This window comes from Natrix helvetica (genome assembly GCF_964273705.1).
Source record: "Natrix helvetica genome assembly, chromosome: 4".
Taxonomy (NCBI): domain Eukaryota; kingdom Metazoa; phylum Chordata; class Lepidosauria; order Squamata; family Natricidae; genus Natrix; species Natrix helvetica.
Window position 1 is genome coordinate 46486279 of NC_138550.1, and position 24569 is coordinate 46510847.

At 36.2% G+C, this 24569-nt stretch overlaps 1 protein-coding gene across 17 annotated transcripts in view; it reads right to left on the minus strand.

Annotated features, from left to right (window-relative positions):
- ROBO2 (roundabout guidance receptor 2) overlaps positions 1 to 24569 on the minus strand; it is an 893684-nt gene that overhangs the window by 383949 nt on the left and 485166 nt on the right. For 2 of the 17 annotated variants that reach the window (XM_081952930.1, XM_081952945.1), the window contains exon 1: positions 11919 to 12923. The exons of 12 other annotated variants lie outside the window; for them this stretch is intronic. In XM_081952930.1, coding sequence (XP_081809056.1) covers positions 11919 to 11973 — 55 coding nt within the window. In that variant the 5' untranslated portion in view covers positions 11974 to 12923. Of the gene's footprint in view, positions 1 to 11918; positions 12926 to 24569 lie in introns of those variants that run through there. 3 more of the 17 variants (XM_081952944.1, XM_081952937.1, XM_081952936.1) reach the window with 3 other exon arrangements.

Below are 24569 nucleotides of genomic sequence, written 5' to 3' on the forward strand. Positions count from 1 at the left end.
GAAGATATCTCAACTCCTGAACAAGACAGTCTGTCCAGAAGTAAAGATTCCACCCAAGAAGTAGGTAAATTTTCTGCAACTAGATAAGCTTTCATTTGCTCTTTGTCTCAAGCTATTCTTCCAAACAGCATTCCCTCTGGCCACCAGTCTCTCATCTGAAAATTGTTAATCAATCCATTAAAAAACAGGAAAGTTGCCAGTAGTGAAATGATATACTGTCAAACTGCTAAAAAGCAACATCAATTGGAGGTCTTCCCTTCTGGCCTCTGTTTCCATATATTAATAACACATGCCAAATAAGAAAGAATGACTCCGGAGGAAGTTGTTTTACTCATTCTTACATCGGAGGTTAGTCTGCTTAATTAAGATGTTGCATAGTAATACAGTCACAAGGTAGATGTGCAGATATCTCAATTACAAAGGAATGAGAGAGGTTTGCACTTTTTTAAATAGCTATTTAACTCAATGGATATTTTTTTTAAATCAAAGCAAGAACTCATCTCTCCAAATTTAACAATTTTGTGCTTGATTATTTCTTTAACAAATAATGGCTTTACAAATGGTCTATGGCAGGGGTGTGAAACTCAAGGCCTGGGGCCCAGATCCGGCCCACAGGGTGTTTAGATCTGGCCCGCAAGGTCATGCTGGAAGCAGCAAAGGACTGGCCCATGATGCCTCTGTCAGAGAAAACATGCAGCCCTTCCGAGCTCTGTTTTCCCTGGCAGAGGCTAGCAGGAGGCCATCAGCACCAAAAACGGAGCTCGGGAGCCCGTTTTTGCTGGCAGAGCACTCGGGCCACCACAAGCACCCCCGACACAAGTGACATTGAGCTGGTCATGCCCACGATGACCCTGGAACCCTGAGACTAAACATTACTCTCATGCGGCCCTCAATGAAATCAAGTTTGACAACCATGGTTTATGGATTCTAGCAAGTTACTGTAGGAGGAAAAAGGACTCACAATACTCACAATAGTCTGAATCATGCGAATTTTTTTTCTCCAAAAAAATTTGATACCACAACTTTTGTAGCCTCAGTATAAAAAAACAAGGAAGCAAGTGGTAAAAAATTAGTACTTCTCTATGATGGAATATTAAAAACACGGCACAATTTCCCCCGATTTTGTTTATATTATTAAGTGGGGAAAAAAACCTATGTTAGCCAATTTCACCACTTTTGTGAAGATTTTTAGCTTTACCACCCCCCAAAGAAATAATTCAAAGAATATTTTCTCTAACAATCAATTTAAATTCACAATTGCTATTGTATTGATGGGGCCAGAATCAAAATAGTACAGTGACAAACTCAGACCTTTCTACTACCCCTTTCTCCCAGGCAAAAGAAAAGTATTAATCATTCTGTTTTAAAAGCTCTTGACTAAAGCTATTCTTTATATTGCACATTGTCACTAATGTGGCCAAGGAATAACTCTCAACACTTTTGTTGTTGTTTCTCTGAGTGGACTAACAACAGCTTAGTTTTACTCTTATTCTGTTGAATGGTTTGGAGAAGATGATGAAAAGGAGCACTTCAGTAAAAAAAAGTTTTGGAAAGAAAAACTTAGAACAAAGTAGACATAGTGCAGGCAACTTGTGATTCATGACTCATACTGTGCTGTTTCCCTTTTCACCCCAATATGCTCTTTGATTTTACTACTGATTATGAAGCCAGATCACTGCACTTCTCTTAGCAACCAATACCACATAGAGAAAAAGACATGTCATTTACTGAAAGGGGAACAGAAGAATTTACGGTCATACAAAGGCAGATACATGTTCTCCTGCATTTGATTCCAGACAATAATTAATTAAAAAAAATTAAACAGCCAAAAATGTTAGCCAACATTAATTTTAGTTACAGCAACAAAATGACTTTTGAACAGACATACAATATTCAATTTTTAACCTAGGTTATTTTCAAGTTAACAAAAATACATTTGACCTAAAAATAGCTACAAAAACCAGAAGCAAGCTGCCTTTATTAACAATACGATCACAAATAGAGAGGGGAAAAAATCCAACCCTGAAGTAGCTGAATCACTTTGAAACATAATACTATTCCTTTGGGAATCCTTTGTTTTGAAGCACCTAATCAGGGGAAAATACAAGTGCTAACATGTTTGTCACTGCTTCAAAGATGTAGCAACTAATAATCTTAAATTATAAACAAGATTTAAAACCAGATTCAAATATCCTATCCAATGTTCTAGTTCTTTACTGCTATCTTTAATTACATTTTGTTTTAAGGATTAAAAAATGTTGTTTTATATAACATAAATAGCAAATTATGTTTCCCCTCTGGTTTACCTAAGAGGACTGACAATGCAATAGTATTTTTCAACTTTCAGAGGTTAGTTCAAGATATACCAATGAATGAAAGAAGCTTAATTTAAGGAGGAAATAGTAGAAATGCCAGAAAAGCTCATGATCTTTGCATTAATGTTTGGGCAATAGGGGGAGTAATATAACAATACATGGAGTTGTAGTGGAGTAAATCTAAGATGGAAAGTAGCCACTATCTAATTGGTTCCACCTTCCAGCAAAGATCAGTGTTTGAAATTCAAATGAAATAACTGACAGCTAGCAGAGTTCTATTAACTACTCAGGAAAAGTTGCATTGATGTAAAAAGTTGCTTTATAATATATTATATTATAATATATTAATAGCCATTTCAATTGTGAGTGCTCTACTAGAACCCTAAAGCTACAATAATGCTACTGTGTGAGAAAAGGGTATTGTCCAAATATATGACTTAAAAGCTCTGAATCTGTCCCCTAACTAAGTACTGATTAGGTGTGAGAAAATTATGGTTAGCCTTTATGGTCAAAATCTATCACAAAGCATACTAATCCTATACCACTCACCATTAGCAATTATTATTTATTCAGCTTTCATATCACATTTTCTGATTCTCTATGGAATGAATTGATGTCATTTGTCCAGTCCTTATATAATTTATGAACTATACAGTATTTCATGATTTGTACAGATTATAGCCTCAACTGTAAATGAGAAAAAATATGCCCATGTTGGCTATTTCAGATATTGTAACAAAAGGAATTTCAAAAGTAATTCAGATAGATCTAGTTCAGCTCAAATCAATCTGTCGTGGATATCCACTTTAAAAGACATAAGGTATTTTTTGGACTCTGCCAATTTTTACAGTATATTTATTCCTAATTTTGATGTACTAATCATACTTGCCTTACTCAAAAATAGTTTATTTAAATGGCATTCTGTGGCTTTGGCACTTCTCAGTCCTGCCCTGCCTTTTTGCATTTTTACAATCACTCCAGAGTTGAAGGGAAAATTATCCTGCAATAACCTTACCAGTTAGCTCCTTCTAAGAGCTATTATATCTTTAACAAGAAGCTGCTGACCATGAAGCAAGATTTTCAGCATTATACCATTTTAAGTGCAGAACATTCTACTGATATCTGAAGTGACAAGAACTTATAAAACTTAACAATTCTAATATAACTCACAAAGTGTCAAGTAATAATTAGGAGACCATTGAAATGATTTTGAAATTCCAAATGGAATTTATCACTCATTAGAGAATCTAAGTTGTTTGTTTTACTTCAATCTAAATTTCAGGTAGTAAGAATTCAAATGCAGAATCAATAGTGCATTTACTTGAATAAATAAGAGTACTTAAAAAAGAATAAATTCTTGCAAAATTAGTTTCAGTCTTTCAGCCAGTAGCCTATATCGGTATCAGTATAAATAATTTGTAGACATAATGATATTGGTCTATGGCAGCGATGGCGAACCTTTTTTGGCTCGCGTGCCACAAGGGGGGAAGCGCAGGGAGGTAGTGCGTGGGCATGCCACACCCATAATGCAATGCACGAACCCCACCCAGTGCACATGTGCGCATGAGAGGCGCTCCCCCCATTTTTTGCATTTTTTTTGCCTTCCCACGGGAAAAACAGCCTCCCCCGCTCCCCCCACCGGAGATCCTCCAGAGGCTTCAGGGACCTTCAGGAGGCTTCTCTCAAACCTCCGGAGGACTAAAAACGACCTACAAGAAAACTGGGACTTCCGGTTTGCTCGTAGGGTTGTTTTTAGTCTTCCGGAGGCTTCAGTTCCGAACTTCCGATTTGCCCCAGATGGCCAGTTTTTTGCACTCCAGAGGCTTCAGGGAAGCTTCTGAAGCCTCCAGAGGGCCTCCAGGGGGAGGTTCTTTTCACCCTCCCCAGGCTGCTATAAAGCCACTGGAGCCTGGGGAGGGTGATAAATGGCTTTAAAAAAGACTGAACCCAGCTGGCCAGCGTGCGCATGCGCGCTGGCCAGCTGACAGGGCAATGCCTCGCGTGCCCTGACAAATGGCTCTGCATGCCACCTGTGCCATAGGTTCACCATCCCGGGTCTATGGTTTCTTGTTTAAGTCCATTTTTGTCCCTCTTTATGTATTAATACCAGTACTATATTGGGTTCTTCTCAACTCTCTGGCATCTTCTTGTAGGATAGAGTTCACTGTATTTTATAAATTTTGCAAAAGTTCATCCTCAAAATGTTTATAAGAACTTGATACCGTAATCCATCTGATAAGTTGTGTTTCCTAATTTAATCTTTTTTAATATTAAAAAGTTCTCTAATGTTATAGTTCATTCATAATCAGTTTCTGTTGCTTTGTAATCCTCAGTAAATTTTGTTTCTTTAGGTGGTCACCTATTTTTTTCAGATAAATACTACTTGCATTATACATATTGGAAAAATATTGATGAAGTGCTTTTTGCATGCCCAAACTATATACCCTTGATGGTGAACCTATGGCACGCATTCCGGACGTGACACGCAGAGCCATCTCTCCAGACACACGAGCCATCACCCATTGCTCTTCTGGAGCAGGCCAGGCAACTGGCCAGCTGGTCTTCACACATGCAGGAGTGCCAGAAACTGGAAGAGCAGTCGCCTGGTTAGTGTGTGCACCCCAGGAAGATGATCTTCCTGTTTCCGATGCGTGCATGCGCACCAGCCACCTGGTCTTCGTGCATGCAGGCATGCCAGAAACCAGAAGACCAGGTGGCTGGTGTGCATACACGTGCTGGAAACCAGAAGAGTAGCCTACCAGCACTAGCATGTGTATTGGACGGCTGCTCTTCCAGTTTCTGGAGCACACATGCACACAAGCCACGTGGTTTTCACGCGCTCATGCATGCCAGAAACTGGAAGTCCAGGTGACCGGTGTGCATGTGTACGCTTGAAACTGGAAGAGTAGCTGCCTGGCACAAGCATGCACGCGGGACAGCTGCTCTTCTGGTTTCCGGCATGCACGCACACTCACGTTCTCCCATTTTGGCACTCAGTGCTGAAAAGGTTTGCCAACACTGCTATATACAGTAGCTTCCTCTTGTAATATCAATATCATTTTTCAAAAGCAAATATATTTTTCCAGCAGTAGGACAAGAGAATGACATATGGAAACTTCTGTGTCTCTGTTCTCTAGGCCTACATCTGCCATGATGTCTTCTCATGTTTCCTTAGATGCCCAAATAGTTATGATGGTGTATGAAGAGGGAGACAGCTCTGTCTGTAGTTTTACGTCAGACCCTTCGTACTCATGCCAGTAGAGTATGAATGAAGCCTGATGTTCCTTCTGTTGGCAGGAGACAATTTACGCAAACACAAATCTGGATGTGCCATCATTTGACAGATTAAATAGAGACAGAACAGGGATTGCCAACAAGGACAACTAATTTTACGCTGGTGTTGTTTTCTGCCAGTTCAAGGATAGATTGTTAGTACATTAATTCAGTAAAGGTGGGGGGAGTCTGTGTTTCAATTTGGGAAATACTAAAATTGCTGTCACCAAAATGGATGATCTGAAGAGAATCACTATGACATTTTGGTAGAACTATATCATTCTAATTCTCTCTCTGCTTCCTTTTTTAGAGAACTTGGAAATGCAAAATACATATAAGTGTACGATAGCAGGAGCAATCAAATTCATGCCTAGGCTAGGCCCTGGTTCATAGAATGACAGCTTAAAGGAAGGAAACCTTCAAAATAGGGGGGCAGCATTCTTACGGAGTACATCAAGGAAAGATTGAACTCTGCAGGTAGGATTCAACTATTTTCAGTTTTTTAAAAAATCCAGAAAATATATGCACAGCTTCAGTTCTTTATTCTTTAATAATGCAGGAAGAAGCCTCAGTGCTGCTTTTTAAAATAAGACTAACTGAACCAGAATAGAACCAGACTACTCCCGAATTGTCTTATGGCACACATAAATAATAATTCAATGCCAGTTATAGCTAATACATATTTTTATTTTGTTTTATTTTAAATACTACTTCTACTATCATAACAATCAAAGTATCAAAATATAAACAAAGGGGGGTGGTTGTATACAGAAAATACATAATTTTTTAAATGTTAAAAGATTAAACATGTCGCATCCTTCAAATTAATTAGTCCTAAATTAATTACACAGAGCTTTAGAATAGTACTTTCAATAACAAAAAGTAATATCCTTTTTTTTAAGTTTCAATATTTCCCCATAAAGATTATCTTAAACATGATTTGTTTACCACACATCCTAAAATTAGATAAAGAGAACACATTTTGACCCATAAGTCAAAAACATTATACTTCTTCCTTCATTTACTGAGGAAAATTATCCAAAACTACATATTTCTTTTTAGCAAAAATATGTGAATCACTAGGATTACCAGCTAATTTGAAGGGGAAATTATAGCTGGGTTTTCCAGTCAATAGGATGATAATGAGATGTGAGTATGGGATGTCCGGCCTTATTTAAAGATCAAAATTGTAGGTATTCATTATCAAAGTTTGATTTTCACACACAAGAATATGGAAATGTGTCAGGGCTCAAAAGAAGGGGATTTCTGAGGACCTCCCAAAAACAAATACTTACCAGGTTGGAAAAGGTTGGAAAACTGTTTCAAAGAATCTGGATTCCATCCATCTACTGTCAGATTGTGTACAAAAAAAAGGGGGGGGGGAATTCAATACCATTTCTACCTTTCCCAGGAATAGTTGATCAACCAAGTTTACATCAAGAGCAAGGCATATAATACTCTGGGAAGTCTCAAAGAATCCCAGGATAATTACTTAAGGAACTAAAATCTTCTCTTGCATTGGCGAATTTCAGTTTTCATCAGATTACTATCAAGAGAGCACTGAAAAGCAATGGTGTGCATGGTAAGATGGAAGGAGAAAGTCTCTACTCTCCAAAAGGAACATTGCTGCCCATCTATAGATGGAGAACATCACATGGATAAGCCCAAAGTATTGGAAGAATTGTACTATGCACAGGTAAGACCAAAATAGACCATTTGGGCTTGAATGAAAAGTGCTTTGCTTGGTGAGACAAATACTGCATTACAAGGTAAGACCTTTATCCTATCTATGAAACCTGTTGGTGGCGGCAATAGGGGGTTTGAGCCTTACCGCTTCTGGATGAAAACATGGTGAACTACAAATTCCAAATTGTACCATTCTACAGGAAAATGTCTGGTTTACTGTTTATGAGCTGAAGCTTGATCAAGAGTAACAACCTAAACCACACAAAATGTATGACCAAAAAATGGTTAAAGCAGAAGAAAGTTAATATTTGGAATGGCCAAGTCAAAGTCGTGACCTCTAGAAATGTTGTGGAAGGACCTGAAGTGGCGAGAAAGTCCACCTACATCCCTGAATGAAAGTTATTCAGAAAGTAAGAATGGGCTGAAATTCCTCTGATACAATATATAAGGGTGATCAACAGTTATTTGAAAATGTTTAATTTTCTCCAAGGGAGAGCACATTAGATACTCAAAACAAAAGTTCACATACATAACTTTGCCACACAGGTATGAATTCAAATCTCTGCATAAATATTGAAAATTCAAAACTGTTCACACACTACTAGGCATCACTGTACATTCAGATGAGATTTCAGAATTCAATTAGCATAGTATCATGCTGTTGATCTAGGTATACTAAAAAGAATTAATTTTGAAACAGGAAGATTTTTTTGTTAAAGAAAAATTAATCTAAATAAATTTAAATTGGAGAAAATAGTATATTTTAGAGGATCCTATTTAAATATTTTGTGAAGGGGTCTTATAAAATTTCTAAAAATTGTAATTGCTTACAAATTGTGTTTCATACACCTTTCCAAAAATTTAAAATGTTGTTTACATATGTGTTTTCTTTCTCTTTCAAATATATTGCATTAATCTATTGTAATACACAGGTACAAAATATCATCTTTTACATGGGACATCATCAGTTTAGATTCAAATAAAAGTTATATTTTACAAAATGAAATATACTTATTTTTAAAGTACAAAATTTGATTTTCTTCAGTGCACTCATGTTATAGTTAAAATAATAATTATCCAAACTGTTATGTGCTCTATGGCACGGTACATGCTTTTTTTAGTTTTTAGCATTATATTATTAGCAGTGTAGAAAAGTGCAAGGTTGGGGTTTCAGTTATCCACAAATAGAATCCAAGCAGTCTATGCTATACCACCAGAACTCCACACCTGTTGAAAAAATTATATATTTTGCCCAGTTCTGCAGTAATTTAATTTCTAAGAATTCAGACTGCTCAGAAGCAGACAGAAATTTTATCATTTGAATTTGTCTGACAGTATATTATAAAATTATTTCAAAGCTACTATTCTTAAATGTTCACATACAGAGATCAAATAAAAATTACATATTAAAACACTAATAGCTATTACTTTTGTATTCAAAATTCATACTAAACTATATTAAAGTGCTATTATCTCAACTGTGATACAGAAAACCAATAGTTTAATCTTCTAAGTGAAAGAAGATGTATTTTGGGTGTTTTTATTATTATTATTATTATTATTATTATTATTATTATTATTATTATTATTATTATTATTATTATTATTATTATTATTGATTGCACAGTCAGCCAAACGCTTAAACATGATTTGGCATTTTTATCCAACTATTCAATCTTTCCCAAGGACCTGGGAGAGGCAGATGTTCTTTGATGGTCTTAAAAGATATTACAGTTGGTCACAGTCAGCTAATGTTTAGACTGGATTCGGCATTTTCATTCACCTACTGTATCTAAATAAAATCACAAAAAGCTCTTCGAAGTGGATTAGAACAATTTCAGGCATTCAGTCAAAAATAGATTTATATATGGCTCTGGAACACTGAGTCTCGCAGAGATCTGAAATGATGTCCACAAGATAATCTACACTCTTCCATGAAGATCATTTCTACACTAACTTACCCTTCTTTGTTTTGTTTTTCTCCCAGTCCATACTGCTCCTTGCCTGCTTCCCATTTCTTTGAGAACTTTACTGTGCATGCTTACCTTCATTCAGATGGACAATAGAAGGCCTCCAAATTAGTTGGAGAAAAGACCCCTAGTGGCTAAGACTTGTCTGAGCAAAGTCATCTATCAGGGCTCGAAGGAGCAAATGTTGGTAACAGAAAGATTAAGAAAAAAAATCAGAAGCGTCAGGTGAATTCTGGGACATAGAAAGGGAAAAGATACGCCCTTGAAAGGGAAAGGAGGGAGCAAGGCAGAAAAGAATGGTACTGATTATAACCTATACTTCTTTACCGTTTCTGTGCTATGTGTGTACTTTCCATTCAATTGGGCATATATTTTCCTCCCTCTTTTTCTACATGCATATGAGTTTATTTCCTAGGAGAAAGATGAAAACTGATTGGCTGATAGCAGAAACACAAAAAGTACATTTTTAAAAAAATGAGTTAGGAACAAAAATATTTCACATAATTTTTTTCCTGGTTTTTTTATCAGGTTCTTGGGAAAATTTGTTGTAGGTCTCTACATCTATACTATAATCAGTTATATTGTAATAATGCCCAAGCACTTGTTCAATATTTCAACTTGATATACTACGGTCACTCTCTCCAATGTACATTCTTACAAGAAAAGCAAGCAATTTTTGATATAGGAAGTTGCACCAATAAACCTATACCAAATATAAAATACTTAATTATACCATAGAGATTGATCCACATTTTTAACACCATGTCTACATTTCTAATTCAACAAGGGCTTGTTTGCCTTTTAAACCAAATTAATTTTACCTGTAACTCTGAACAAAGTCAAGATGTATATCCACAGAGCTTAACATCACTGTTTTCAACATACATGTATTTTTGTATTCTGTATTATTTCTCTCCACATGGACCAATGAGTATGCTAGTCTCTTCTGCTTAAAAAAAATTAAAGAGCTTCAAGTTATGATCTCCATGGAAGAAAACTTGAATAAATTATGCTCTGCTGATGTCCTTCCAGCAAGCTGGTTAATTGCATTTGTTTCCTATATCTCTAAACAGCCTGGTACATTAATTACATTCTGTAATACCAGGCTCCTGTGATTCATTCTGTCACTTCCACTGAGCACTTTAATTGTATTCTTCTTAGCTACCTACAATTTTAAGCACTGACTAATAAGTACATTTCTTGTGGCTTGATACCTTCATATTTTATGTATATTTTCAGTGTGTGCCTTATGCAAAGTAGAATACTTCTTTGGAAAATGTATGCATTATATAGCCATAATAAATAGTTGTATATACTCCACTCTTAGAAGAGTTTTTTGCTGCCTTCAGTGTTGATGGGGTGTGGTGGGAAAGAGGCATAGGTACTTATGCTCTCCATAACTGCACACTATAATTGTAGGTAATATAATATACTCCTTTGTTTACAAGAGAACCTTACTGTTGACATAGATATCTAAAATGTTTTAGCACCAGTTTCCTGCTAGAACCAAGTTTGTTGCTACAATCTGTTAGCAAACATCTAATGCTAAACATCTCAGTTTTGTGAATTAAAACAAAAATTAACTCAAATTATTTTAAAAATACAACCTAGTGCCAAATAGAGCAACAGCACTAAACCTGGAAGCATTTCATGCCTTCTTACCAGGACTATTCAAATAAATACTTAGTATTAATGCTCATCATGAGTATATGTATACATTCTGAAATGTGCAGACTACAGTGGGAGTATGTGTCTGTATGAATCCATGTCAATTCCCATTTTTGTCAAAAAAAAATTATTCCATGACACCCACTTCTCATCTATATGTATACAATTATAATTTAAGACAATCTTTTCACTCAGTTCTCTCCTTTCCAACACTCTAAATACAATCTGTTTAAATTCCCCCATAACAACATAGATTTAGTAATCAGAACATCTTAGATTTACTTTAAGGATGCTAGGCAAGTTGAACAAAGGACAAAACCCCATGCAATGAGCACTGGCTTTTACAGCAAAGGAGACACCTACAGCACCTGTTCAAAAATCCCCATTGTCTTTTGAAGACTGAAAGCTGAGCTACTTTCTGTGGAGGAAGCTGGTTATAATATTCTTCTGCAGTTCGAGGTTCTATAGATATATTCACTTTCATCCTTCCCTCCAAGTTTATATACTTTCTACTCAGCTGAAGACATATTTATTTCATACATTCCACATGGTTTCTGAATGTCCATGCATGCATGGGCTACAGGCAGCAAACTCACAATGTCATCCTTCCAAATTTATTCAGTCCTTCTGTAGAACTGAATGCACAATACTCTACTCAGTTCTCTTTCCACTCTGAAAGTTCACCATGAGACAAAAATAGCAACGATCAATTTCTATTGATGACATGTACAAATGTATTAGCCAGATTGCTCCTTCTCCACGCTTTTCATACTTCACGTTCATAAAGTTTGAACGATGATTTCCCTGTGCACACCATAAGAACATCTTTATTTTATTTTATTTTTGCGTTAGAACTGCATCCTTATCTATTATTTCCTGCCAGTGGTCTTTTCAAGACTGTCAACACCACACTAGATTTGCAGCCTAAAATCCTACTGTTTTCTTTTCCATGGTCTCCTTCAAATCAGGCTGGAAAGGAATCCAGAGAAATGACAGCGAAACTTACCATCAACTTGAAAATGGACAAATCCGAAAAGCAGGAGAACCGTCAGCAGCCCCATTTTAGCATATTCAAAGGCAATCCAATTCCAGGAAGAACCAGAGAAAAAGTAGCCGTCCCCAAAGTGCAAAAACTTGGTCCCCCCACCTCACCCCCTGGGAGCTATAGATATGCTCAAAGCAGCGGAGAGGAAAAAGCTTGAATGGGACAGTTCCACCCCCGTGAAGATCAGCCGCGTGGGGGAGGGAAAAAATGCAACCTCCACCGCCCTGGTTTTCCTTTCCGAAATTCCCACCAATCCAGCCGAGGCAAATAAATTGTTCAAGCGTGGCTAAGACTCTCCGCTGCAGCCAAAAGGCAAAGGATTTCTTGAGCAAAGAGAGGTTTCTTTTCTTAGAAAGTCTCCCCCCTCCCTCAAAGTTCCTGGCACTCCGAAGGGAAGGCGGGGAAGGAGGTCGAAAATCATGGGCTTAGTTTAAGTCTGCTGCTTCTCATTTTTCCTCCCCGAAATCATTTCAAGCTGCAGCCTGGCTTCCTTTTAACTTCCATAAGAGGAAGGGCTGTGCAACATCTCCCCCTAGAACTCGCAATGTAAAACAAAACCCTACGACGCCCACCTTCCCAGAGGCAACAAACTGCTTAAGAACTCCCAACGAGTGGCTGGGCTGGAAGAGGCGAAGGGTATTGGAGGCGGTTGCTCTTCCCGCTGATGAGGAACGGCGCCGCCGCTGCCTTTTGCGAAGGGAGAAGGTTCCCCGCTGGGAAGAAACCGAGCGAGGCGGCAAGCGCCAGGCGCAGCGGGATGCTTGTGTCGGTGAGCAGCACACTCCAGTTGCAGCTTGCCCGGGCGGCTTTTCCCCAGCCCCAGCTCGTCTTCCTCCTCTCCTGTGGTCGCTCAGTAGACCCGAGGGCGAGGGGGGGGGAACGGGAAAACAGCAGTTTCCCCTTCTAATCAGAGAAGGAAGGGAAGGGCTGGGTTGGGCTGTGCACTACACGACCGCGAAACACCACACCCACTCTCGGGTTCGCTCTGGGACCACGATGGGAGGGAGAGAAAAAGACAAGTGAGATAGCTGAGAGATTCAGGCGAAGGCGAGAGTCTCCTTTTCTCTCCTCCCAACCCTTTCCCTCTTTACCGGTGGCTATAGGTAGCATTACCATGATTGCTCCTGCTGCTTCTCGTTTAATGGGCAGGTAATTTTCCTACTGAGTGATTCCATGCAACTTGCTTGTCTAATTATTCATTTTTACTTGCCTCTTTTCTCACAGAGTCATTTGAAAGAAAGGTATTCTTTTGATGGCTTCCCCTCACAGCTTCATGTGGTCAAGGCAAAGAAATGGGCCAGGGCTTCCTAGTTAATTTCACTAGTTAATTTTAAATCCGCAGTGTCAAAAGTAGATAAAGGCACTTTGCACATGGACCCTTCTTCCAAAGCTTTCAAGTATTTGCTAAAATAATCCTTTTAATTGTAAGTATATTCATTTGCATTCATTTCATCAATTTGACCATTTTTCAAAACCTTAATTTTACAAAAGAAGCTATAAAAACAATAAAAGGTGCCACTTTCAAAATGTTAGTTAACACCAGTAAAATGTTCAATTAAACATTTAATACCCTTCAGTTTTCCTTTTCCAAATTGTATAGGTGATGAAAGGTAATATTTGATCTCAAGGTCCAGGGTCCCAGTGCTGGATCTGACATTGTACTTCAAAATGCATACTTTGGTATTTGCTAAAATCTACCAATTTTGTTACTCTTAATTTTTTAAATGGTAAGTAGTAGGTTGCAGAATCAATTTGAAAGACAATTGATAAATATATTTTAACAAATGGGTCAGTGTGGTATACAATTTGAGGTGCTGGACTGCCACCAGAGAGGCTAAGGGTCAGGACTTCAGGCACAGAAGTTCAACCTGGTTGTCAGTAACACAAGGTAGACCAGATTGGGAAAGGTTAAAATTACTTTTATTGGGATTGACAAAAAAATACATAATCTTGCAACTCTGATTGTCCTTATTCTTCAGTGAATCAGGGAGGTATCTGGCTGAGTGCTTCCAGATATTATCTCGTTCTACACTTAAGGAATGTTTACACCCCTTTTTGCCTAAGTAATGGTTCCTACATATTTCCATCAAGATCTTTTCTTTTTAAATTTTCTGTACTGGATGATTTATCTTAGCCAAAGCTACTTTGCAAATTTTATATCATGGGGGGAAATGAGAGAACGGAATACTGTATACACCATTTAGAACTCTCAAGATAAAGGCAAAATATAAATCCAATAAATGACAAAATAGGCTAAAATAAAGCACTCACCTCAAATATAATATATCTGGCCTTATCAGACATTGGAGGCTTTCTTAATAAATAGTGGGTAGCCATGGCGTAGTTCTTTTTTGGTTGTCTGGTGTATGGATATTGAATTATTTGTCACACTCAAATAATGTAGCCATTTGTGAGAATGACAATAACATGACCTCAAAATTCCTACATTTCTCACTAGCTTCTAAAGGCCAGGGATACTGTTCCAGATACTACAGAGTTATAATTCATAATTGACGTATGGCCTGGGGCTTTTGAAAATTATGATGCAAAAGCAACTTCTTCTATAAAGATATTTTGAAAGTGAATGGGAAACCAATTAACAACTAATACAGCCAGGTACTAGAATGGTTTTAAGGTTTACAAAACACACTGTTAATGTTTTGTTAGTGAATTCAACCTTAGGCTGATTTCACATGAATAGATAAAATAAGGATTGTTCACAAAAAATCTTGTGCACATGTTATACAAAAATTCATAATTCTTTGGTCATTTATGGGAAAATAAAGCATATTGAATATGTTAAGATAGCTTTTTAAAAGTTACATTGCATTGCTAATTTTTGCCAAATATATTTTGCTCAATGCTTGTTCATTTTTTCCAGTATATAGCAAATTTAATGAGTTAAATTTTAAAATTAACTATATATATATATATATATATATATATATATATATATATATATATATATATATATATGAACATATGCATATTTTCATTTCATTTATAATGATTTTTTTATAAAGATCATTCCTTTTTTCCCTAAACAAAATATTAAATATAATTTAAAATGTTAACATATTTTAATTTGCAAAAATATGAAATGTTGTGAGGAGAGTGTGAATATGTAATGTGCCAGGCAAAGTATTATGTGTGATATTTCTAATATTAATTTTTGCTGTGCTAGTACATTGAAACTGGAAGTAATTAATTAAATTGGTTATTGCTCATTGGTCACTGCTAGCAAAGCTAAGTGGATCTGACACTGTTCAGAATGTAAGTATCTTCCAGTCATGAAGCTATGTTTCCTAGAATTTCTCCATTTAAACAAGTGTTTCAAGCTTTAGATCCAAAGGCTTGCACTTAAACCATGTTTCTGTCTTAAAATCACAGGCTATGCCACAAAAAGCAATAGTTATTTTTTGAAATCACTATCTCTGTGAACCATTCTTTGCAGTATAGAATGATAGATTTCTGGCACTATATCAGCATGTGTCATGAAATCACACTTTTCTGCAAGCTACACCCATGTTGTTCCAATTTAAGGTTTATATATTTAAAGAATCATCACTGACAAAACCGTGGACCATGTTTCTTATCATCTTATGCCTCATTCTTATTTATGCACCAGTAGCACCAATATTCTTTACCAGAAGTGATTATGGATATCTCTGTTTCTAAATATTGCACATTTGCTCTACACGTTAATCCTAAATATTTGGGGAAGGATTTTTTTTGAGGGGTGGAGGGTTTACAAATCAAATGAGGTTAATGCAAATGAAGAATATGTCCAGAGAAATCTGGACATATAATAGGTATATACATAAAGAACCTTCTCATTTTAAAGTATAGCTGTGTACAAATGTAACTAATTGTGGTACATATTTCTTATAACATATTCTAGAAAAAGCAGAAGACCAGGGTTTTTTAAAATATCATTTTCACAAGGTAATTTCAATTGAAAGCTTTCATATACAGTAATAACCTGGTAGTATCTTTAAGAGTAAAGGTACATACAATTGCACTGTAGTGAAACAGTCTAGTTATTTTGCTTATCTGTTTCCTCATTTTCTTACTTTCAGTGTTTTTATAATATACCAAATTAACAGAAAATGATACATATAACAATGCATACTATCAACAATTTCTGAACTAATTGCTCAACAGGTTTTATTTTAAACCTACCAAGTTCTTCAAGACTTTATTTAAGCCTATTTAGTCGTCTTGATATAAATGTAAACTTCCAGGATCCAAGAGAACAAAAAGTTTAATGGCTTCACATGGATGAAAAAATAGTGCAGCAATCAGGAGAAAAAACCTTTTTTTTTTCCAGTAAATTTTTTCAGTAAACCTCAGTAAATAGGATCAAGGGTTTTCAGGTAATGATAAAGGTATATATTTGCATATTTCTTGCAGCTTTAATACATAAAATGTAATTGAGACTATATATGATCAATGGTGGTATATGTTATTATTATTATTATTATTACTGATGATTAAACAGTGGATGTAATACGTACAGGTTTGTGAGCCAAAAAACCATATTTGGTGGTGAATCTTTAGTTCCCCCTACTGGAATATAATGAACAATGAGCAAGTTATATATCTCATCTTTGTGTTAAGACCTTACTCTAAATTTGAATTGTTAACCGTCCATTTTTTTCTCAGCTTTCAAAGATGCACTTAGCTACAAAAAGGGCAGTAGGATCTACTAAAAAATGAACAAACTACTAAAAGATAGAACAGTAAAATAATGTTTTACTTAACTTTTAGCCTATTGTAAATCATGCCATGTTTATGTGAAATTATTATGTACATACTTACGTATTGGTAATAGTTTTTTCAGCAGAACTATTTTCATAAAAATAAATTAACTTAGTTAATTTTGTCTTGGTAAATGTATATATCTAAAATTATAAGAATATTTTCTAAAGTTTTCTATAGCAACATATTCTTTGTTCTGCAATTAGTAAAAAAAGGGATTTTGCTATAGGATTTCTCATGGTTTGCGATTGGGCAGCCTTATCAAATAAAAATGAAATCATTCTATATTCCATGACTGAAATTAATGATTTCATTGGTGGTTGAGTTGGACAAGAAATATATAGCTTACGTTGAAATACAAGATCTTTATAAAATGAGAAGGATAAAATATTGAAATACAGATACAAAATACATAATAACATAGATAGAAAGGATCTTCTAGTCCAACCTATACCATTCTGGCAGTCCAAACTCTTTTTAAAAATGTCCACTGATGGAACACCCACACTTTCTGGAAGCAAGCTATTCAACTGAATAATTGTTCTCACTCTCAGGAAATGTCTTCTTAATTTTAGGTTGGCTCTCTCTTTGATAAGATTTCATCCATTATTTCTTGTCCTATCTTCCCATGCTTTGGAGAATAGGTTGTCCTCTTCTCTATGACAACCCTTAAAATATTCATATCACCCCTTATATAGACACTCCAAAGACTGGATGCTTCTATCCTATCCTATCCTAACCTAACCTAAATTAACCTAACCTAAATTAACCTAACCTAACCTCATGTCAATGAGCTCCAGTCCTTCCTTAGGTACAAAGGCATCTGGTTGATCTTGAGCCAACCAAACCCTACCTACAACTTGATTCCAAAGTTACGACAGCCACAAATACACAATGTCAATTCCTGGCAACTGCCTCAAGTAGTCCTTGCAGTTTTCTTGGTGAACTTTTAAAAAATACTTTTTCATATCCTTCTTCCTACAAGTTGCTCCAAATCAACACTGACTCGAAGGCACTAAATATCTATATCTAGATAGTACATTGTAGCTGTATTTTTAATATACGATTATTATAATTTTATATTATAATTATAATTAGCTGTACCGAGCTAATATCTATAAATTATCTCATTTGTAGTTTATAATGAATAAAATTATTTTGAAAAACATAGACAGCTGCAATTAGAGATATTGAAAGTACAGTGATCACAATAGCCTTCCTTTGTTTCTATTTCATTATGAAGGAGAACCATATATCACCCATTTGACAGAGGTACATAGATACATAATGTAAAATATTAAATGGTATTTTCTTATCTTTTTATATATTCTAAAGAGTTATTGGATACATTAAATTGCTGCTTATTTATAAAAGTGAAGTGCGGTTAAATAACAGTTGTGTTCTTTTCAATATGCTTAAAAGTTTCTGCTATTTTATTGTAAAGAATATAAAAGCTATTATCTGCATATGATACATTGGTGTATAGTGGAGATTAATCAATTCATAAGTTATTGCAATAGTGAGAAATAAATTCTTCTTGTGAGATGAGTTGTAAACTTTTTTCAAGTATAAGAATCAAAGCAGAGGCAAAATGTGTCTACCTAAAATCTACAACAAACAATAAAGTTTAATGTCTTATTGGCTTTTATCTATAATAGTCAACTGCAGTTTTGCCATATTTATTTTGAAATGAATATCTATTTTTAATACTAATTTTATTTCAGATTGTGAGCTATAAACATCTAAAAACAAACCATATAAGACAAATTATTCTACATGCCCTTGCTTCAAATTCCAGTTGCACCAATTTTAAATTCTGTGAATGAAAAACATTTTGTAAGAGGCCAGACACATGGTATATTATTTTTACTGCATATATCCAAAAGGCTTCTATTTATTTAATAGTCTATTACTACTTCAAGAAACTCAAGGTACAATACATTTTCTTTTACTAGGCTAAAAAGTAGCAACAGGCCTGAAGTCACACATGGCTGGAATACTGGTTAGCTCTAAGCTTATTTTATACGAGTGTGGTTTTGGATGGAAATTTCATGTCTGCTAAGACCTGAAGTAAATAAAATCCTTCCTAAAGGCAAAAACAAACATGAATATAACCAGAAAGACTGGCCTTCTGAAATTATACACTTTGCATAGCATGCACTTTGCATAGCAAATTATACACTTTGCATAGCATGCACTTTGCATAGCATGCGCTGGTGACGTCTCGCCTGGACTACTGCAACGCTCTCTACATGGGGCTCCCCTTGAGATGCACCCGAAGACTACAGCTAGTTCAGAATGCGGCCGCGCGGGCTATCATGGGGAGGACCAGGTACTCCCATATAACACCACTCCTGCGCGAGCTGCACTGGCTGCCTGTGGTTTTTCGGGTGCGTTTCAAGGTATTGGTTACCATCTTCAAAGCGCTTCATGGCACGGGACCTAGTTACCTGCGGGATCGCATCTCACCTCATACATCCCTGTGACCAATCCGCTCCCACAGGGAGGGACTCCTCTGGGTGCCGTCCACTAAGCAGTGTCAACGGGCGGCGCCCAGGAGTAGAGCCTTCTCTGTGATGGGCCCAACCCTCTGGAATGACCTCCCCCCCGATATTAGAATTACTACCGACCTCCGCTCCTTCCGACAGAAACTTAAGACCCACCTGTTCCAATTAGCTGGCCTGGCTGATTTATAGTCCCACCTTCAACCTCCTGGCAAACACCTTATTTTGGGGTAATTTTTAAGGGTAATTTTAATTTATATTTGAATTTTAATCTATTGTACAGTGTATAACCTACCTCCTCTGTCTATTTAGGTATATCTACCTATATTTTTGTATTTACATTGTTTTAATATTTCTGTACACCGCCCCGAATCCTGTTTAGGAAAGGGTGCGGTCTATAAATTAAAGTTTATTATTAGTATTATTATAATGTCTTATTTAGTAATAAACAGTCATACGTACTGTATATGTTGCAGCTATTTTCATAATTTTGACATTTTTCTATGGTAATAATATATTGACACAATCTTATTTCAAGAGGTTCCTGAGTTATAGAAAGGTCAGGTCTTATATATTTGTTCTAATGTACAATTGCAAATTTAACAGCATTAAATTTTTTCTAGCTCTATCCGTGAACTTAGATTTCTATCACTATATGGTATTTTCTTCCAGTATGGTGCTGTCAACACTGTTGTCATCAGTTATTCCATATCAGTGTATTATTAGAAATATTATTTGTAGAATTCATATATTAGTTTTGACTGAGGACAGGCTTTTCTGCTTTCAACAAACAAATTACATTTTGCATTGTTTCATGCTTTCAGACTAGAATCAATGTGTTTCCCATACAATTTTTCATTGTAAATCTAATTCACTTTTCCTGTAAATTTGTCATATAATTGTATGAATAATCCTATTAAACCTGTAATACTAAAACAATTGAAGTAATAGAATGTGCTTAAGGTTTACTAATTATTTTGCAGATACTAGAACAGTGGTGGGTTGCTCTCAGTTCGGCCCAGATTGGGCGAACCAGTAGTGGCGGTGATGGGAGGCTCCTCCCACCCGTCCAGATGCTTCTGCGCATGCGCAGAAGTGTTGCACATGTGCACAAGCAACCGGTAGTAAACAAAATTGAAACCCCTACTGTACTAGAACTATTTACATTTAAAGAAAATTCTGAAAATGAATCATATTACTATAAATATGTATATTAAAGGCTTTTTCAATAAAAGAGTAAAAGAGTAAAATCACAAGATTTTCAATACTATGAATCTGTACAGTATTTTATATAACTGGAAAAATTGTATATAGTAGATGAGAGTGCAGATGTAACGCAGAGCATAAATGTAGCAGATGTTCCTCTACATAATGCCAGCTACGTGGTTGTGCTTTCAGCGTAGACTATTCCACAATTTGACACTATGTGTTGAATAATCTCTGAGGACTCTATGCACAATCTGCACCTCAGGATTTCCAGTCTAGTCTGGTAGACTCCTGCTTCTATAGATTCAGTGTTTCATTCCTGTTCTGGTAGGATTTCCCAATGTCTACCATTTCACTTATCTGTATTTATGTTACATCCCATGCAGGGTCTTATCTTCCTCTGCTTAATCCCATGTCTGCTGCTGCATCAGGCATTCTCTCAGCAGCTCTTCTTTGAGTGCAGTCTTACTGATGTAGTCCTGTATGATTTGGGTTTAGTCCAGGAAGGTAGTTTTGATGCTCACCAGAATCTACCTGCCTTTCTGGCTGTTGTACAGGCTTTGAATTTTGGACTTGGGGTCGAAATCTCCACACATTATATAGAACCGGGATGGCGAAACAATTGCACGTGTGCCACAGGTGGCACGTGGAACCAATTGTCAGGGCACGTGAGACGTTGGCCTGTAAGCTGGCCAGCGTGCAGGTGCACATTGTTCAGCTGAGTTCAGCCTTTTTAAGCCATTTTTCGCCCTCCCCAGGCTCCATAGGCTTTATAGGAGCCTGGGGAGGGCGAAAACAGCCTCCCCGCCCTCCCGGAGGTCCTCCAGAGGCTTCAGGAGCTTCCCTGAAGCCTCCAGAGCAAAAAAAAAAGCGGTCCTGTGGGCAAACCGGAGGTTTGGGAACGGACTTCCAGTTTGCTCGTAGGGTTGGGGTTTTTTTTATTTTTTTTATTGTTTTAATTAAACAAAAACACAAAAAAGAATCATTCTTCATTATATCTTGTAGAAAGCATGTCGATTGGTTACAAATAGATTTTGTGCGTTACTACCACAATCATTATTTATACTTTCTTCATATTGAATGTACATTTTAAATCAAAAATCTTTATCTATTTTACTATCAATGTACCATCATTCTCATTTGACTAGAATTATTTAAACGTGCTTTTATCTAAAATCATTTGTATTTAAAGACACAACCACCTACTGGCATTCGTTAGCTATTTCTATAAACCTCCAATAATTACCCTTTTATCACATATTCCTTTTTTCCCCCCAACTCACTGTTCAAGGCTTAAATCTAATTGTTTTTACCAATGCCAACACATGTAGAAATCATTAAACATTATCCATTAACATTTCCTTGTTGTTATAGTTATCTAATTTTTTTTTACTATTTATATCACATCTCCTCTCATCCGACCCAAGAAAGATTACATCTTTATAGCAAAATCTAAACAAAAATGTATTAGTAAAATTGATAAATCTTTTTCCCAGGTCCCGATTTGTAGTTTATATCCAAATTGCTTTTACTAGTTGAAATTATTATTTCATTATTATTATCATAATGAATTATTTGTTAACGAATAAACATTTAAAGAAACATTCTAAAAACACCTACAAAATCCTACTTGTTAATCATCAAAAATTAATTAAGTTTTTAATTATCAATATTCATTATCAGCCTGTATCTTTCCAGTAACAAAACAATCTTATCTCTTTTGCCAGTTGTTGCGTCAATTCTCTTATTAACTTCTTTATAAGGTTTTTTTAAAAACAATTCCGCATTTTTTTGCTTAAAAGATCTCTCATATAGTCTCGTTGCCCTTGAGCTGGTGTTGAAATTAACATATATTTGATTATCAGACGTATTTCTGAAGCTGTTTCTCTTCTTAATTCCATCATCAAATCTATATCTTGACAAGAGGGATAGAGCTCCAGATTACCACTCATGAGTGCTTCTTTAGTAAGTTCATCTGTTATCTTATCTTTATCTTCTATATCTTCATTCTCTTCTTTAATTTTTGGGGCTCCAACCCCTTCATCTTTTGCTGTGCAAGACAATAGTTTATCCAACTTCTTATCAAATCTCTCAAATCCTTCCAATATATTTTGAATTCCATCCAAAAAATCCTGGAAATTTAGGGTTTCCACATCTGCATATTGATACATATTTCCCAAAAGAGAAGAAAGAGTCTAAAATCCACTTCCACTCTCGCTTTCAATGTCTCATTTATGTATAAAAGTACTTTTTAAAATTTACTTAAACAAAAGATTCTTTTAATTTTTTCAAAAAGGAAGGGTTCTATCTTTTTCTTTTCTTTTCCTTCCCTTACCAAAAATATTTCACAAAGACATCTGCAAAAGAACAGTCCGTGTACTTGAGTCTTTATCAGTCTCCACAAGTAAGCTGCAAACCCTCCAGTTACAACATCAGTAGAATCAAAGGAGATAGAACAAAGGATACATTGTTTCAAAAAAAGCTCGTAGGATTGTTTTTTGTCCTCTGGAGCCCTCAGGGAAGCCTCCGGGAGGCCCCTGAAAGCTCTGGAGGGCTTAAACCGGCCCTACGAGCAAACCGGAAGTCTATTCCTGAACTTCCGGTTTGCCCATAGGGCGGGTTTTTTGCACTCCGGAGTCTTCAGGGAAGCTCCTGAAGCCTCTGGAGGGCCTACAGAGTGGCGGGGGAGGCTGTTTTTGCCCTCCCCAGGCTCCTATAAAGCCTCTGGAGCCTGGGGAGGGCGAAAAAAGCATGCAAAAAATGGGGGGAGCATGCTGGAGGTGTCGCACATTGCATTATGGGTGCGGCATGCCCACTCATGCCCCCCCTGCACTCCCCCCGCTTATGGCACGTGAGCCAAAAAAGGTTCACCATCGCTGATATAGAACTTCCAGATCTTCACATATCAGCAGCGTCCATGTTTTCCTTTCATCAGCTCGTTGTACTGGTAGGGCATCTGATGATTGGCAGGACACAAATATTGATGGTGTGGATCTTGTTCTTCCAAATGAGCTGACTCTTCAGTTTTATATCTTGATGGTACTTAGATGTTGCTGTCTTCCTTGCCTGTTCATCATGATTCTTGTGTGACTGTGAGTTACCAAGGTACTTGTAATTGGTTTGTATTTCTGCTATAATTCTACCCCAACACTCTTAATTACTTTTTCTTTCTTAACTACTATTTGGCCATACATCTCTAGTTTGTATAATCTTCCAATTTTAATACATTTCTTTTGATTAGATAGCTGCATGGTTCAAACTTGTGCAGAAGAGCAATGGACACAGTCCATCAGCATGGTATATGATGTACTCGAAGCAACTTGTGTGAAGTGTTCTGAATTGATTTCCAGTGTTGTCTTCCACAATCCCATTGAGTTCTTGAGGAAGAACCTCAGTGTCTATTGACTTTGCATAGAGGAAGGAAGGAAGGAAGGAAGGAAGGAAGGAAGGAAGGAAGGAAGGAAGGAAGGATGGATGGAAGGAAGGAAGGAAGGAAGGAAGGAAGGAAGTTTTCTGATGCTTTTACTGCCAGCTTCCCATAAGGAAATTTAATGAGGAAGCTGACAGGAAGTCAAAAGTCACTCCCACTCCCATTGAATTTTTGCCTAGTCATTATGTTTCTGTCTTTAACTAAGCAAATATCTCTGAAATGATGCCCAACAAGTTACAGATTGCCTAGTTGATACTAAAATTAAAGAAATTAAGTCTAGAAATAATCAGGATACTTATAACCAATTTAATAAGTATTGGGAAACTAATCTTGCGTTATGAAAATATGTATTTTGTATTTCTAAATGACAGACCACTTTTTATATTTAATCTATTTTAAGCAATTTTATAGGAATTAAAAAGAAAAAAACAAATGTAGTGTGTGTCATTGTTCAGATAGTAAATCCAAACAAAATGGGGTTTACTTCTGTTTATTCTGTATTATTCACATATGTAGATTTAGACCCTTATCAAAAAAGATCCATTTAAATAAATGAATTGGATATAGAGAGAAGTAAAATATTGCTGTCTTGACTCCACACTAGCAACATTGATCTTATTTTCAAATTAAATGGAGAGTAGGAGCATTTTAAATAATTCCTAATTCAGCATTGAACTTTTAAGGATAAAGTAACTGTTATAATTTTCTGTA